This window comes from Cardiocondyla obscurior, linkage group LG16 (assembly GCF_019399895.1).
Source record: "Cardiocondyla obscurior isolate alpha-2009 linkage group LG16, Cobs3.1, whole genome shotgun sequence".
Classification (NCBI taxonomy): Eukaryota; Metazoa; Arthropoda; class Insecta; order Hymenoptera; family Formicidae; genus Cardiocondyla; species Cardiocondyla obscurior.
In genome coordinates this window covers 2,009,382-2,026,454 of record NC_091879.1, presented here as the reverse complement: position 1 = coordinate 2,026,454, position 17,073 = coordinate 2,009,382, and the positions used below count along the sequence as shown (strand labels likewise).

Here is a 17,073-nt window from a genome sequence, read left to right as displayed (position 1 = left end):
AACTCCGCCGCGTAACACATTTCAATCGCATTTCTTCGCGAGACGGTTTTTTTCTTCTTGAATACCGATCACTTACTCCCGCGACATCATTTGGATGCACCCGCCCACCCGTGAAGTGTAGGCAGGTAGGAAAGGTCAATCGATGAAGCTTGACGTGAGTAAAGGCAAGCCGCGACTGCGAAATCAGGTGGCCACCTTCTCGCAACGAGTTTCGTAATCCGCGACGAAATTTATGCGGAATTTTATAATCCCGTCGCGCGACCGGATTATCCCGCCGCGTCTTGTTTTAACTCGCGATAATCGGTCTCTCGAAGAGTTTACGTTCGAAACAGAGAGTCCCTGAGAGAGAAAATACAGTTGCTTCTGGCCGCAACTAAATTTCTGATGTCGATAATTAAATGCTTACACCAGACAACAACTAGCACGGATAAATTAAATAACGGCATATTAATTTAATCTTCTAACTCCTTGATGGTTTACAACTACTGCGACACTAAAAAAAAAAACCCTTGTCAATATTAACTTTTCTCCGTGTATAAATACAAATGTTGAATTATACTACGTGAGCTAGAAGAGAAAGAGAGAACCCACAGTTGTGGAAAGTGGAAGTGCCGGCGTAACGACCGTAATTCCGTGCCCCGGTCCCCCAGGTGGATCGCCTGAATAATATTACGTAAAGGTCGTTGCCGATGAAGAGGCTCTCGGTGAAACGACAGCGTGCTCGCCGGTTTATTACCGAACGTTTCTCTCTCTCTTTCTCGACAATCAACCTGACGGGCAATACCGGGCCGCGCGAATGAAGACGAGACTCCCCGTCGTCGTGTTACTACTAGAGCCATAGAAACCGCCGGAAGTATCTCCGTAACCCCGGCGACCTCACCGACACTGGCCTTGAGGGTCTCTTCAAGGCCCACGAAAATTGCCGGCCCGAAACGTGACCAGCGCATTTGACTATTTTTAGAACTGTTTCGACTCGAATCTAGATCGGTCATGAATAAGTAATCGGGTCGCTCGACACCACTCCCCACTTTGGGCTTAACAAACGGTAAATGTAACATGTACATTCAGCTCACGAATGCAGCACTGAGTTACATTAACCCAAAACACTTTTTTTTTTCTTTCTTTAAATCATTAATTTTTTATTTTTTATTTTTTTTTTTTTAATACCCTTAACATATTTTTTTTTTAATGTCTGATGTATCGCTGAACAATTTTTTTAGTAGTATGTTAGAAAAAAAAATTATATTTAAATGTGTTACTTTATTTATAACTGTTATCAAGATTTATATCCAATTTTTGTCTTGCACAAACTTTCGTCTGTCATTCCTGCTACTGTAGTATTTTTCGAGACGCGATATCTCTCGATTAATATGCGATACAAAATCAGTTAATTAAATGAGTGCGACAGGGAGTCTCGTTGATATCGTATGACTGTCAGCGTTTCGCATTACCGAATACTTTATGCTTCTCGTGATCGAACCCACGCCGCGATAATTCTACCCGAGCGAGGCTGATTCAACGCTTCATTAAGTATGCCGAGATACGCGCGAGAAGTGTATGATATAAGCTATAATTAGCTTTCTCTCATATTTTATAGGAATTTCGTGGCCGGGGTCCTACAGTTTCAACTATATCGCACGTTATGTCAAGCCGCGGGACAGAGATTCGGGGTCGACAATCCGAGGAGGCCGCTGCACAGATGCGACTTCTACAGAAAGCCCGAGGCCGGCCGAATTTTGGGGTAAGCTTTTTACAAAATCAATTAAATTATTAATTTAGACGTCAAATCGGAAAGCCACTGGCTTTCCTTCGTACCAAGCGGTGTAAGAAAAACTTCGTTAATCGTGACCTCAATTAATTTAATAACGAAGTAAATTCTACATTTGTAGTTGGAAATATCGTAAAATTATAATTGAAGCTAAAAGGCGCCTATATTGTTCTCACAGCGTGAAACGGAAACTCCCGAGATGCGGAGAAAACGACACGTTTCTCACGTCGCTTGCGTATAACGTCATATTTTTTTACGATTGAAAAAGCCACGCCGCCTACTTCGGGCCGTTTCGATGTCCGCGGCAGGTAGCCGCGACGCGAGAGCGCAGGACGCACCGCGCGGGCAGAAAAATATACAAGTGCCGGTTAAACGCCGCATTAAAGCCTCGTAAAACGCACAGATAAATACGTAACTCAGTAACTTGTTTGACGCCGACGGACGTTAATTATGTATAATTGAAAAAAGATGTCGACACGGGGAATTTTTCAATTTGCACGACGCGCATTCGGGATAATGATATTTGAGGAACGCTAGGCGTTAAAGCCCACTCGGGCACGTCGCCAAGGGACGAAAGATTAACTGAATAACGCTAAATTGAAAAAGCGCGTTGTGTAATCTAGGTCGGATAAAAAAAATGTAGATCACGGAGAGTGACACAACGCGGAGAGAAAGGAAGCAGGACGAAGGAAACCGCGCAATGATATGTACTACTTCATCATTGCCCGTCGCTTTAACTGCGCAGGGTTTTTTTTTTTCTCTCTCTTTTGGAGAACGCTTAAAAAATTGTCATATTTTTTAAAAGATAAGGCTGCGGCTCGCAGTATCAAGAGTGCCATTTAAATTTACAATCTTAATAAACTTCTGAATTACGTAAACGCGACTAAATCTGGATTCTTATTTAATTATTCTTACAAAGTTCAACGCGGTCAACTCCTCGGCCTTTGAATTTTGAGGTCACAGTTGCGTTAAAAACGTTGCTGAGTAAATTGGAAATTCGGTACATTTTCGAGCCTATATACGACTGCGATTATCTTTAGTCGCTCGTATCGCTTTCGAAAATTCGCTAATTATGCTCCAGTCCCGAAAACGAGACGTTCTTGAGTCGGCCTGGTCCGAGGGTTGTGTAGCCGGATCGCCATCTCGAAATGTCAAGAATCCGCGGAATTTCACGGCAAAGCGAGGTCGTAAATTCGATCGACGCCTCGTTCTAGGTCTTGACATTTTGTCTACGAATCTTCTTAAGATTCAAGGTTAGAATTCTTTCGTTTTTTTTTTTTTTTCCTCTCTTTTCTACGCGAAGTTAACGCACACGGGATTCGCGACACGAGGAACCAAGACTTCCTGAAAGGAGAAAGATCGCCGTGTCCTGTTTGTAGGCTTGTTATTTCGCCGACCATCGCGAGAAATTTAAAAACAGATAAAATACTAAGTCTGGTATTCAAAAAATTTTTATAACATGCTCGTGTTAAGCAACGTTGACATCGTAAGTTTTTTTTTTCCGTCATTTCGCTGAATTAATTGGTGAGTTTTAAATTTACACGCTTAGAATCGAAATATACTCGTCAGTTGTAAAACACTAAAATAAAAAACTATTTTTAATGATAGATTTTTTTTTAAAGAGCGATTTATTTATGTCAAACTAGATTGTTCGCAATTTAATTTTATCGTCGCTATTGGAGCACCTAGTTGAACTTCGCATTTATTCGTTTGCTCAATCACGTCCATTACGTACGTACTCCTCACGTAACTATATTTAGAATATGGAGCATGAAATCTCTAGGACGATTTCGACATTTATAATTGTGTGCCTTTACAACGTTACTCTTGTGAATGCCTTCCAAATAATCCTCAATAATAAGGTAAATATGACCGCGCGGCTTGAATTCATTGAATTCATTAAAGAACATAATAATGGATAATTGTGATAAAAAATTACGATTCTAAATTGGACTCGAGTCCGTTTCGAAATGTTTCAACCTTGTAAATTTCTCAATTTTTAATACATAATATTTTATTATTTGCGTAAAAAGAAAAAAAAAGTATTTCTCTAGAAATCACACAATTCCGTTTATAATCCAAATGTGAAGGCTTCTAATTATCTCAATTATCTTTACATTGTTAGAAATTTGCTAACGCTTGTCCTTTTCAAGAAACTGTGTCGCGTATCGTGCGGCTCCCAGCAAAAAAAAAAATTAAAAAAAAACAAAGCGCGCCTAAAGCACAGTTGTTAGAAGGCGAGCGGCCGTATAAATCACAAAATTAAATGCGGACAATGTACACACGGTGATATGGCGGGCGATAATACCGCCGACAGCCTCGGGAAAGGTAGCATTAGGCGGCCGTTGTTAGCGCAAAAGCGGCGTCTTCTGTGCTTACGCGGCAATCGAGGTTTCGTTCGGTATTGCGGCTTTGCGTCGTTGATTACGGGGCGCGCATTATGCACGCGATCGCGATCCCCGGCGAGTGTTGCGAGATGCGTGCGCCATGGTAATCACGCTTATTGTTGAGATCATATCGACCCGCTGGCGCGAGACCCGCGGATTTTGACACGGCGCCTTTATTAACTCCCAAATGGAACACAATCCCGGCCACTCTTCTACTTCTTTTGCGTATCTATCTGAACGTCTATGCACCGACTTTACACCGATGGGAGAAAATATAGTTACCGTTGGCCTCATTATTTAATTTGTACCCATTGTATAATATTTAATTTCACGATATTTCTAAATGTAGTTGATTCAACTTCATTTGTGGGTGGAAATATCATAAAGTTATAGCTAAGGGCAAGAGTTCGCTATATTTCTCTCAGCATGCCCGACAAACGATCCCCGTCGTCACCCACGCGACTTGTTCACGCTGAATCTCATTGAGGGCGGCTCGCGCGTGGCCGAGCATAATATCACCGATCGCCTCGCGATCGGATCCCCGGCTCCTCGCCTTCTCGGCGGGCGATCTGGCTCGATGTATCTGGGTCAACGAGAGGGAAATCGTCGCCGGGTCTCCAGCAACTTCGCCACGATGTCTCGGCCAGACGTGCACGCGTCGCGTTGTTTCTGCAATTTCGCGCGAACGAAACGATAACGGTACCGTGCAACGCACGACGATAATGATTAATGAGCCCACCGATAGCCGTCCGCGGGAAGCGAGAGCTCGCGGGATCTCGCGATTCGTGGAACGACAAACGTGCGTAATCACACCGGCGTAAAACCCGGCGAAGCTGCAAAAACACGGGCGTTTACAATCGGTCGCTATATTAATATCACACATCGATATAATATTTATATAATTCCGACCGGTTACGTGGCTAAATGTTCCCGCAGCGGTTCGTACAAGAGTAGCACGGGCTTCGACATTCGTAAAAAGTTGTTGCCGCGTACGAATCGGCGATAAACGCGATTTTCGAAGGTATGATATTTTCTCGCGCTGCGTATCGTGACGTTTTGTTCCTGCAAAAGGAGCGCGATAACGTACGAATTATCCGAAACGGCTGTTTCCCTTTATGGTTACGAAATCGCGCCTCGCGTTAAAGAGTTACATAAAATGACAAAAAGCGTCGGGCAGCGGTTTTATTCTAACGTGATAATTTATGTTGGAAACGCTCCCGTCTCTTTTACGATGCACTCGCGAGCATAGAGCCCCACGAGCTTGTTTGCGCGCATTTGCAGGCGTAACGCGAGCAAAGTTTTATAGACGTGGAAAGTTGCATGATCCCCTTGGCAAGCGGAAGCTCGATAAGGATTGTTCCGCGTTGGGAAGGCGCTCGGATTCGCGAAGATCGAAATCTCCTGGCGGCCGGCCAGGTCGCCGCATGGCGTTTTCGTGGAAGCCAAACTAATCGCGATAGAACATAAATGTAATTGCGTTATGGAACACTGTAACGCAGCTTTATGTTATCGTGTGTGAAATTGTAGCGAAAAATTAATTTTTTTTCTTTTTTCTTTAGTTTTATTTATCTCAATTTATTAACTGTTTTGATTTATTAATAACTCACTAATTATTTACCAAAAATTGATCATCAAGTAATTACCGTAATCGGTACTTAAAATTAATTGCCGAAGTATGTCGGTGAATAAATGCATAAAGGACCGGGAAATTTCTATCGACTTTTTCATTCATGATAAATGTGTGTCACGAATGTCACGATGTAATGAATTAATATCGCTTTCGTATATTGTTAAAGTATCTCTAAACGTGTCCGGTTTCTTTCTTTATCGTGTCTACTCGTCGTTCAAGCTCGCAATACGAGTGTTTGTATGACGGACGGGACATCGGCACCTAAACGGAAAATCAGAGATTGTTCACCGTACGGTGATCACGATTTCGATTAAAATCACGCCGACTTCCTGCAGCTGAAGGACGATCTCGAACTCTCGCTCGCGATAGCGTCGATTGCGAAAATGCGGTGTATGCAGTAGAATAAAAAAAAAAAAGAAAGAAAGAAAAAAAAACGAAAGCCAAAATAACGTGCGTGCGTCGCATAAACCAACGCAAGAGTCTGTTTCACCGAGAGAAAAATATAGCTACTTGTGGCCTCAACTATAATTTTTTATATTTCTCATAGCAAATATAGTTAAAGTCAGATTTTTTAATGTCATAAAAAAATTTTATTAAATATTATTGATCGGATCTTTATTTGGAGAATCAACGTCTCCTTTAGTTAAAAAAAAAAAAAAAAAAAAAAACTTGACGCGGTATCTTCTCCCTGTGGTCTTTAATTAGCAACTTTAAGTAGTATAGTATAAATTTTGTGGTCAAGGTTCGAACTAGAACCTCCGCTTGCGGAATTATTCAAGCGAGTTCATTACTTATTCATATTTTATATTTATATCAGATTATTCATTACCGTATTCGTTGTACTCGCATTAATCGATAATACTTGATCGCGTATCCGAGTGTCTGAATTGCAAAAAAAATAAAAAAGGCGCGCAACATCGCGGCTGACTTATGCATTCACTTATACGCGGACGGCGGTGATTTAAGCGCGAATGCAAATCAACACTTCGTCCTTGAACGCCACGGACGATCGCGGGCCCGGAGGATCGGAAAGGAATCGCTTGAAAGTGCCGCGCGCCGGTCGAGAACACGCGTCGGGGAAGGTTTTGCGGCACACTGTACAACATTTACGCCTTGAGCGCAATTGAGAATAACTGCCGCGTAACTGCAGTTCCTTTAGAACCTCTGAATGCCATGAAATCACCCCAGCCCACGATCGCAGAAACCGAAACGCGATTTAAATGACCGACAATGGAAGCGCAATCATATCCGTTTCAACTCGTCGTTACACATCCGTTCGGTTAGAGTAATCCGCGGTTATTTGCGAATCTTCCAGTGGTACTTTCATCGTCCGATCCGAAATTTCCCGCGAAACTGGAAGTCCAACCCCGTCATTTACGCGAAATCTTCTTTAATTTTTTTTATTACTTATCTTCGAAGTATCAAAAATTCGTAAAAGTGTCTTCTGCGAAAAATTCACGATTAAAAAGAGGGTTCTTTAATTTGGATTCTAGTTTGTTTAAATATTTCGTTACTTTTTAAATACAATGCTTTAAATAAATACTTTTTCTAAATCTTGTTGAAACAAGATAAGAGTCTATTTTTAGACGTAATTAATTATTCAAGGATTATATTGAGATGTTAGTCGGGATAATTAATTGCGGCGGTAAATCGTCCAGAAATTTCACTCCTCTCGAATTTATTAGGTATCTTTTAATTGACTATTCCGAAATTAATTCTAGCGAGAAGAGCCCGCCTGCCGTTCTTTATTATACTTTCGCGATAAGTTTATGCACCTGCTTGTTGACACACCAACGCCAGGAAAGCATTCGCCTCTACGCAGCATCGCGGCATTGCGAAACTGCACCGTCGGCAGGAAAGTACCGATTTCGCCTACGTGTCAAACACCGGAAATTATGTGATCGATATAAATTGCGACCGAAGACTGAAATAACGAGCAAGAGAAAGAGAGAGAGGAAGAGTCAAATTGACAGAAAAATTGAGCTGTCCGAGACAAATAATTATTTTTTTTTTCTTTTTTTTTTCCCCCAATTGAATCATTTTCCACGAGCGAGACGTAGCAGACACGCGAATGCGTCTTACTTCACGCAAGTAGCCGGAAACGGTTTGAACGACGGAATCGGTGTCAGTGAGAAACCCATATCTCCGTTTCTTTCTCTCTCTCTCTCTTTCTTTCTTAGGACGCCGGCGCCGCGATAATAATCGACATTATTCGCCGGTTGTACTTTCTGATAACACAAACCGCAGTCGTTTGACGGACTATGATGTAATCAACGCACGAATTTGATTCCGATGCGATCACGGGTACATACGATAATTACCGAGATTGATTTCTCTCGCGCGACCTGATTTCGCGAGTCCGTCGTGTAACTGAACGCCATGCAAGACGTTCCTCGAAGCTGAAATGCAATCGGCATATTAATTAAATACACACAAAGTCGAAGGTGTGCAGAGCATTCCTGCGGCGCGCTATTAATTGATTTAATATCGATATATATACCGATTGCTTCCGGTTTCACAAATCGGGAATGTAAAAGCGCGCAAAAGTTACCGCTATAAACGTGGGGATTAGCCGAATAAGAGAAATATAAGTAAAACATTAAATTAAATATAATCCGCCGATAAAAAAAAAAATAAAAAAAAAGAACGGGAACGTTTTACGATCGAGCGAAATGGATTTTAAAGAAATTCGGTTGGAGTTAAGAGCCCGTTAATCTGTCTGGCGAGCATTGCGCTGTAGCTGCGATACGCCGTGATTATGCATAAAGGAAAAGTTGCGAGAGCCCGCTGTTGATCCGCCGATCGGTTTGAGAGGCCGCGGGAGATCGGCCCGGGATACCGCCGCCACCGTTGCGTAATCGCCGCGCGTCTAAACAGCCGCCTATGTGCACCAGTTCTCAGGATGCCACGGCATCGCCTTTAAAGTCGTTTAAACGGAACACTTCTTAGCCGTTCTATTCCCGAAACTCTTGATTCTTAGCTTATCTCTCGGGATTTAATATACTAATTATTTTAATTTTTATACAAGAAATTTTTACTAATTTTTAAAGTGGTTTTTGTGTTATCGATTTTATTCTTATATAAAAAATTGATTATATTATTATATGAAAATTAGATTTAATTAAGGAAAATCGAATTCATAAAATTATTGCAGGAATAACTAGAACTCCGGTCTTTTTTTTTTTTTTTTTTTTTTTTTTCGAAACATTAAAAATGTACGGGCAACCTGCGAAGAGTCTGTATCAATTTTGCGAGGTCGAAGGTATCGACATTATCCATGTCGACATAAATTCCCGGTGAAATTCCGAACGACCACGGGCCGCAATAAATTTAGCGTTGGCATTCCGCACCGTCATAACGCAAGATGTACTGCCCGTAGCGCGGATTAAAACCGCGTTGCGATTCGTCGTCGAATTGATTACGGCGTTCGGGGCGCGGAACCAAATAGAAGTACGACGGTATCCCGATGGATAGAGCCGTGAAATCGTGACGGCTGTAAAATCGCAGGTTATTAAACCATCGGGCTTTTATTGTGCACCACGTGTCGCTCGTCGGTTCGATTCTCGACGTTATTGAACCGTTCTTGTTTGACGTTTCCGTGCGAAAAGCAAGAAACGTCGAGCCGTAAACACCATAATGTGGCGCCGCATTACTGAATAATATTCACCTGCGGGAATCATCGAGATTATCCCTTATGTAATCGCTCTATACGGCGTAATCTCTTTTTCTTGGCCGGCAGTGCATTCCGTCCGTCTAACGACCCCGCGAGAGAATAACAATTTCGCGGAACGAAGCAAAAGATACCGCGCATTTTTGCACGCCCTAGTCATTCAGTAACAGTCGTATTCTCGCTAAATAATTCCATCGAAAATATTTTCATTAAAGTAACCTGATAAAAAATTAATCGATTATTTCCTATATCAATTTAAAGATCTATATTTTTCGACAAGTTCGCGTATATTTGTATTTTTATAAATAAATTAATATTTTATTTAACGGAAAATAAATTATTAAATAATTTATAAGAATAGAATATAAATTATTAAATAATTTGATGCGATAAAATATAAATTATTGAACATTTTAATTGATTCCAATAAACTCCTCCAGCTAACTCAACTCAATTTATTGTTTACAGGAGATTAATGGAGAGGGGCTCGTCCATCCCGTGGCAGGAAACGCTACGAGAGGCAACCGGCGAGTTCAGATTAGACGGATCCGCTCTTCGGGAGTACTTCCGGCCATTAGAGGACTGGCTGAGGACCGAGAATCTGAGAACGGGCGAGGTGGTCGGCTGGTCGTACGGTAAGAGAAAAGGGGACAGGAGCAACAGATAAGCCGCTCGTTTGCACGATTCAAACCACTCTTTTCTTTTTTTTTCTTTTTTTCTTTTTTCTTTTTTTCCATTGCGACATTTCGCGTGCCGATCTACGGCGATATCGTTCACCCTTAATTAAAGATAAATGTTACAACGGCCGGATACAGCGCGCCAGAGATCGATTCCGATGACGTCGCCGGGGCCGCCGCGCGATTGCCTTTCGACGTAACTCACCACAAATTATGCAATTTCCTACTGTAACAGATTGAAGGTTGCAGTTCCCACGCGCCACTTCGCCGCAGCGAGCGCGCTACGAGTGTCCATTGTATGACGACACTCCCCGACTTGTGAATTACGATCCGGCGGAGAAATTATTGAGATTAACGGCCCGCGCGCGGCGAACGGTGCATCTTGCCAAATTCCTTTAACGCCGGGTCGCGCGCGTTACATAAAAACCCATTGCACGGAGGGAAGAAACTTGGATACGCGGACGCCGTGCTCATCCCATAAATTACGCGCGTTTCGTAAGCCACCGGCGGCGCACTTGAAGCGGAATAAGTTATGAATTCTCCTAAATAAAGTAGAACCGTTATGCTGCGCGTAAATCAAAGAGTTGTCGACGTGCGCCTTGGGAAGAAGAAAGGCAAAACGTGCGAGAACGTCGGCGAAGGATCCTGGACCCGGTAAGGTAAACGATATCATATTCCGCGTTGAGAGGAAAGTGCACTTACTTCTGGACCCGGGTATAATTTCGGGATATTTATAACGACAAATATGGTGACTCGGTTAAATTTTTTATTGACTCGGTCGTATTAAAAATATCGTAAATTTATAGTCGAATACGAAAAGCCGAGAAGAAGAAGAAGATGCTGACGGTGATGAAGAGACGCGTTGACGGGAGAAGACGGCGGGGGTAAATGTAAATCGCGAAATAGGAAGGTGGATTAGTCATGGCAGGGATATTCGTCATGTCTAGCCGCGGAAAGTGAAAAGACACGAGCGTAATGCTAGAGAGTTCGCTCTGAACAACCAATTTGCATTGCAGGAGTTCGTTTTACCCGATTGCAACGGTTATGCAGGCAACGTATATTAGTATCGTTAGCTTAACCTGAATCCGAACGCCACGCGGACGCGTGCAGTCCGCGATTGCATAACGCCGATGTAGTACATACGTATATATCGTACGCGCACGCCTTGTTAATGTTTTTCAACGAAAACAGCCCACGGAGAAAAAAATTTTTCACCGAGAATCGTACCATGGTGTCACCCACTGAGACAAATATAATTTCGCGACATTTTCAGCCACAAATATAATCGACACGATCATGTTGCTATCGTAATAACTTGAGGCAACTGTATTTTTTTCTCAGGGCACACGTTTTCGCCGGAGAAATGCGGCAATAAATCTGCGTTTGCCCCAGCAAAACGGTCGTTCGGTGCGTTAAGCGGAGCTTCCTTCTCGCGAGGACGACTCCGTTGGAAGTAACAGATGTACGCTCGTGCGTAACATCGCGGTTAAAAAAAAAAAAAAAAAAAAAAAAAACAGAAAGAAAGAACCGTGGAACGCCAGTCATATAATTTCACTTTCAGCCGGACCCCGCACTCGTTTCACCCCGACGACGTGTCTCCCGTTACGGATCACGCGCGATATAACGGAAAAACAAAGAGCGAAAACTTTTCGATCAGACCGATGATAATGATTTGCCGAAGCGGTTTCAAGTACCGTTACGCGCGCGGAGATCGAAGGGAGCAGCTCGAGCGTATCGCTCGATATGTCACCGTCACTTTGCTGATTATTTGACTTTTAAATAGAGAAGAATATAATAAAAATAATATGTGATATAAATAATTCTAATTATATTATTTTATAAAAAAAATATATATTCTTCTTATAAAATTATAGTTAGATCTGAACATAATTACATTATTATTTTCTCAGTACACAGTGTATTAACGAAATAAAAGTACAGAGTATGATTTACGCGCGCTGAATGCAAGAACACAGCCGCGATTATAATTGAAAGATAGATCACTTTACTTTAAAAGAAAAAAAAAAAAAAAAGAAAGAAAGAAAAAATCTGAAAAACGTTGTGCGGTACCGCGAGCGGCCAATTACCTTATCGCGTTTCATCCGAGAAGAGAGATTGACGTTATTACATTTTCTCCAGCAGCAGCGCTCAATCGTAAAAGCGATCGGTGATTTCTCGGGCGCGCCAGCGAAGCGGGGGAAAAAAAAATCACGCTAATACGTCGTGCGAGCCGAATGAAGTAATACCCGAAGCGCATTGTGCTGGAGATAACGAGATACGTGTTGCTATTAAGTGCCGTTTTCCATTCCCCACGCTCAGCACCTTCCATCGGATCGATTAACCGGTGCGCGTAAGAAATCGCCGTTTGGCCAAGGCCCGAGATGCAAGGCCCCCTTAAAATCGCTCGCCGATCGTGCGGAACGACGACGCGTGATCCGGACGAAAGGACGAAACCGAAAAACGTGTCCGCGAAACCGGCAAGAGACAGGGCCATGAAGAAAAAAGGTGGACTCGCATCGAAAGAAAAATAGTTATTTCTTAATCCAGCCATAATTAAGAAAAATAATTACTTCTTAATCCAGCCATCATATTTTTTACTCTCGATGATTTTAAAAATATAATAATTATAAGATTTAATTTAATAATGTGTCCATTTGTTACTTAGACGGAGACATTTGCAAAAGGAGCATAGAGACCGCGGGTCTACAGGTGTACGGTAGCGGCTTCTACTATAACGGCGGCACGTCCATCACCGCGCCTTGGGTCGCGATAGGCACCACGATGATTCTCTGGATCGTGTCGACGCTATATTGAACGCAACAACTCGACAAGTAATCGATTTATCATCGAGCATTGATGGCAATGAATTAAAAGAGAGAACTCGCCGCGCTGTTAACCCTCAAACGGCATGGCACGCTGTCCTGGTCATTTTAATTCTTTCTTACTTGTATCTTTGGACCAGTGTATTAATTTTAGAGCTTTTTTAATTGATCATCAGACATTAAAAAAAAAAAAAAAAAAAAATAGGGATATTAAAATATATATAATATAATATAAAAAATATATTAAAAATATATATAAAGAATAAAAGGAAGTTTTAAGGAATTCTAACGTTCGAAAACTTTTCAGGGTTATCATAGCCCAGTGTTTCATTCGAGGGCTGCCAAAACGTACCAAATCACATTCTTATATCACTGAAAGAAACATTAGGTCACTTTTAGCCTCAACTATGATTTAATGATATTTTTCATTGCAAGTATAGTTGATGATATAATTAAATCGACTATATTTGCAGTTAGAAATATCATAAAATTATGGTTGAGACCAAAAGTAACTACGTCTTTCTATCAACGAACATCGCCGGTAAACCTTAAACACGAACACAGTTGATCGCTCGATTATATCTGGTCAGTTAATGGCAAATAATTTCTGCCAAGCAATAAATTACATTAAAGTACATTCTTGTCAAGCGCGTGTGTATGTGTGTGTGTGCGCGCCCGTGTGTGTGCCAGTTCACTTGATGTAAAAAAGTCGCACCCGTCCATTTACGAAATTACTACTACGTAGATCTTATTGTACAATTGTAATGCTACTTAATATATTAAACATTTATTATACCATTTATTATAAGCATTAATTTAAACATCTAATACGTATCGTGTTTAACTGTTACAGACGGCTAATTTTATAACTATTCTTCTCACAATGTGGAAGCGAGTGCGTAAATCAACGCCCTCGAACGAATCATGGCCCTGTGATTCTTGGCACTGTTGATTAGATAAATAAAATCACGTAGTAAAAACGACCATCGGCATCTCGCCGAGGTCGTTACGTCATCCTTACGCCAACGGTTTCGTTTTCTAAGCGTCGGATTCCGGGCACTCCGATTCTTCTAACGGGATTACAAAATCGAGAGTCAGGGATCCTTGCTTTTTAAACTGAATTATTATTATTATTTTTTTTTTTTTCCTTCTTCTTTTTAGGTCCACGATTATTGCACAAAAGGAGCTCGTTAAACGGCGTTCTGACTCTCGCCTGAAGAAGGAAGTTATAGGCAGAATATTTGATATTTGGGGGAGGAAAAAAAAAAAAATTCCGCCCGATTGGCGCCACACAAAAGCCAAGTCGACGACAAAAGCCACGCCAGACAGGCTCCCTTATCTTGCGTAATTGAAAGCTGGCGAAATCGCGCCCGAGTGAAATCGCGCTTTTGCCATGGAATAACCGGTAAGCTCAGAGAGTAATATGGTTACTTTTGAATCCAGCCCCATTAGTTTAATTTTATTTTGATGAATTGAATTAATTAATTATTAAAAATATAATAAAATTATATTCGAGTCCAAAAAAAAAAAAAATACGCGATTACACGTCTTGATGTTTGACCGCGTTCTTTTAAATTACAACGAATAATATACCCAAAAGATTTTATAACACATACATATTTAGATAATTAATTAGTACTAAAAGTCTTGATAAATTCAGATAAGTTGTAATTTTTTTTTTTTTTTTTTTTTTTTGCAATTATAATTTTCATGAAACGTGGAATAATTTTTATCTGAATAAGTAATTGCATAATAAACAGGTGTTTTCAAAAGCACAATGCTTTCTCTCAGAATGTGCGCGTAAAATTAGGCACACAAATAATCTGTAACGTTAATGTAAAATTACACAACGGCGGGAGCGCTTATTAAAGCCTTTTGTTTTACGACCGCTCTCCCGTCCGATTTCTGCGGCATGCATCGACGCGTAGGACGTCAGCTTTCACGTGGAGGAAACGCCGTTATTGTTTGCGCGAATGGTATGCCGCCGTAATCGTACAAAGGTGATCCCTGTCCAGAAAACTGGTCCGCCTGGCGGCCCTTGCGTAATGCCGAAGACGCGGAAATCGGCAGAAAAGAAACGCCTTGCGTCATCGAGCGCGTACCGCGTTTCATCGCGCGACCGGAAATATTTCTGATCTTATCGCCCCGGTGCGATACATACCATTTCACGCGTAATACTCGCTCCGACGAAAGCGGAATGCCTGATTTCAATACCAGTCGCGCGGGTTTCTCGTATATCCTTCGACTCGCCGTGAAGTCGACTTCCCGCATTCTCGCAATTGACTCGCCGAATTAACGACGCGCAATTGCACTAATTATTCTTCCCCCCTCCCGCCCGTCTCTTTTCTATCACGATTAAGAGGTAATTCCCGCCGCGAACCGGTTCATTTCAATTAATTTCCACCATTCCAAAGAAGAATTTTGTCAGCCGAGACTCAACGCGGGATTATTAATTTATTTATTAATATTAAATTACAAACATTGAATTAAATTAATTTATCGATTAATTTATTCGGGAGTGACTATAAAAGTCGTGAAAATCGACGGATGCCATTAAAAGAGCATAAACTGTGCCCGGCGTGTCGTGTCCGGCTAGTTTTAAATCGATCTATCCCATTACGGAATCGTGGATTGCCGCCCGCCGTAATTAAGCGTCGTCGTTATTCAAAGTTTCTATTCCGAAATCGTTTTGAAATTCCTCCTTGACGCAAGCGAGATATTACTTCACGCGATACATCAGACGTCGGCTCGTTACGCGCTAACCGGCGATTCGTATTCCGCTCGATGCATATCCGCCGCGTATTAATCTGGAAAAGAACTCGAGCTGATTCTCGGGAATACATAATTTATCTACGTTACGTGCTCTTCGGCCAAAGGCGTCACCGTAAATAATAAACATAAGATAGTCGCTAATTAAATCATGCCTTTCAGCATTATAAATTAATCGAAGAGTACCAAAAAGTTTCATAACTTCGGTTATTAATGATCGGTCCTCTGGACACAACAGCAACTTCGCGAATTAAACACATAGTTTTCTTTTTTTTTTTTTTTTAATCTCTACGGCAATTTCTTTCGTAATAAAGAGCGAAGGATACGTTTGACGAAAGCGGACATTGACGAGGGAAGTTTCTCCGCGGCTGATAATGCTAGGATTAAGCAATATTGATGGATAACGCTGACGAGAGCTTCTGGGGATCAATTATTATATATAAATTCAGATGGAAACCGGTCGTGGACGGGACGTACCGGACACGATCGGGCCGTTCCGACGCCCATGAAACGATCCGCCCCGAAACTGGTCCGGCCAGTTGCGTAATCGGAAGACCGGGAAGTCGTGTCTTTCCGCAAAACGTCCGCGAGGCGCACAATGTGAACCGACGGCCACTCTCGTCCACTTTCACCGGTTGGTCGCGCGCGTATATACAGTTTTAGCGGCGACGCAACCACCGGCTGCGTTTGCGACCGGTCGAAATTGGCGAGAAAGGAAAGGAGAAAGAGGGAAAGAAAGAAAGAAAAAAAAAATAAAGAAAAAAAAATAAAGAGAGAGAGAGAGAGAGAGAGAAGTAGAAAAGAGGTAGGAAGGAAAGTATGGAGGAGAGAAAAGAGGGTGAGGCAAAAAAATGCACGCGATTTCGTCGCCGGTCCCGGAATCGGATGTGATCGTTTTAATTAAGATCCCTCGGGGAGAAAAAAGGATCCGACGAAACCGTCTGTTTCGAAATTATGCGTGAAAGTGATCCCGAAAGCAGATCGAGCACGAACCTTTGCCTCTCCCCGGCTAACATTGACACAGGTGCAGCGTATTTCGTAGATCGTAGAAGTGAAGTCGACAATTGATGAGAGAAAAAAAATATAGTTACTCGTGAACCGAACCGTAATTTTTACGATACTGTCAACGATAAACGCGCGCGAATACCGGCGCTTGATCACCGGAATGCTGAGCGATCGGTTACGTTACATTTGTCGAGCGTATAAGAAATTGGACGCGAAATGGGAGATAGATAACGCGAAATGGACCGAAGGAAGTTGCGGGCACGCGATGCGTCGGCTCGACACGTTTCGAAACTGTCGGTGAAAGCGATCAACCTCAAAGAGATTGAGCGATAAATTCGTGCCGGG

At 42.0% G+C, this 17,073-nt stretch overlaps 1 protein-coding gene across 4 annotated transcripts in view; it reads left to right on the top strand.

Moving 5' to 3' along the window:
- Ance-3 (angiotensin-converting enzyme Ance-3) overlaps nucleotides 1–17,073 on the top strand; it is a 60,633-nt gene that overhangs the window by 34,888 nt on the left and 8,672 nt on the right. The window contains exons 11-14 of one of the 4 annotated variants that reach the window (XR_011546783.1): nucleotides 1,598–1,741; nucleotides 9,924–10,090; nucleotides 12,798–12,963; nucleotides 14,116–14,359. Coding sequence is in view for 3 of the 4 variants with exons in the window: in XM_070667921.1 (XP_070524022.1) it covers nucleotides 1,598–1,741; nucleotides 9,924–10,090; nucleotides 12,798–12,946 (460 nt within the window). In the remaining variant the exon portion in view is untranslated. Of the gene's footprint in view, nucleotides 1–1,597; nucleotides 1,742–9,923; nucleotides 10,091–12,797; nucleotides 13,757–14,115; nucleotides 14,431–17,073 lie in introns of those variants that run through there. The other 3 variants (XM_070667921.1, XM_070667920.1, XM_070667919.1) reach the window with 3 other exon arrangements.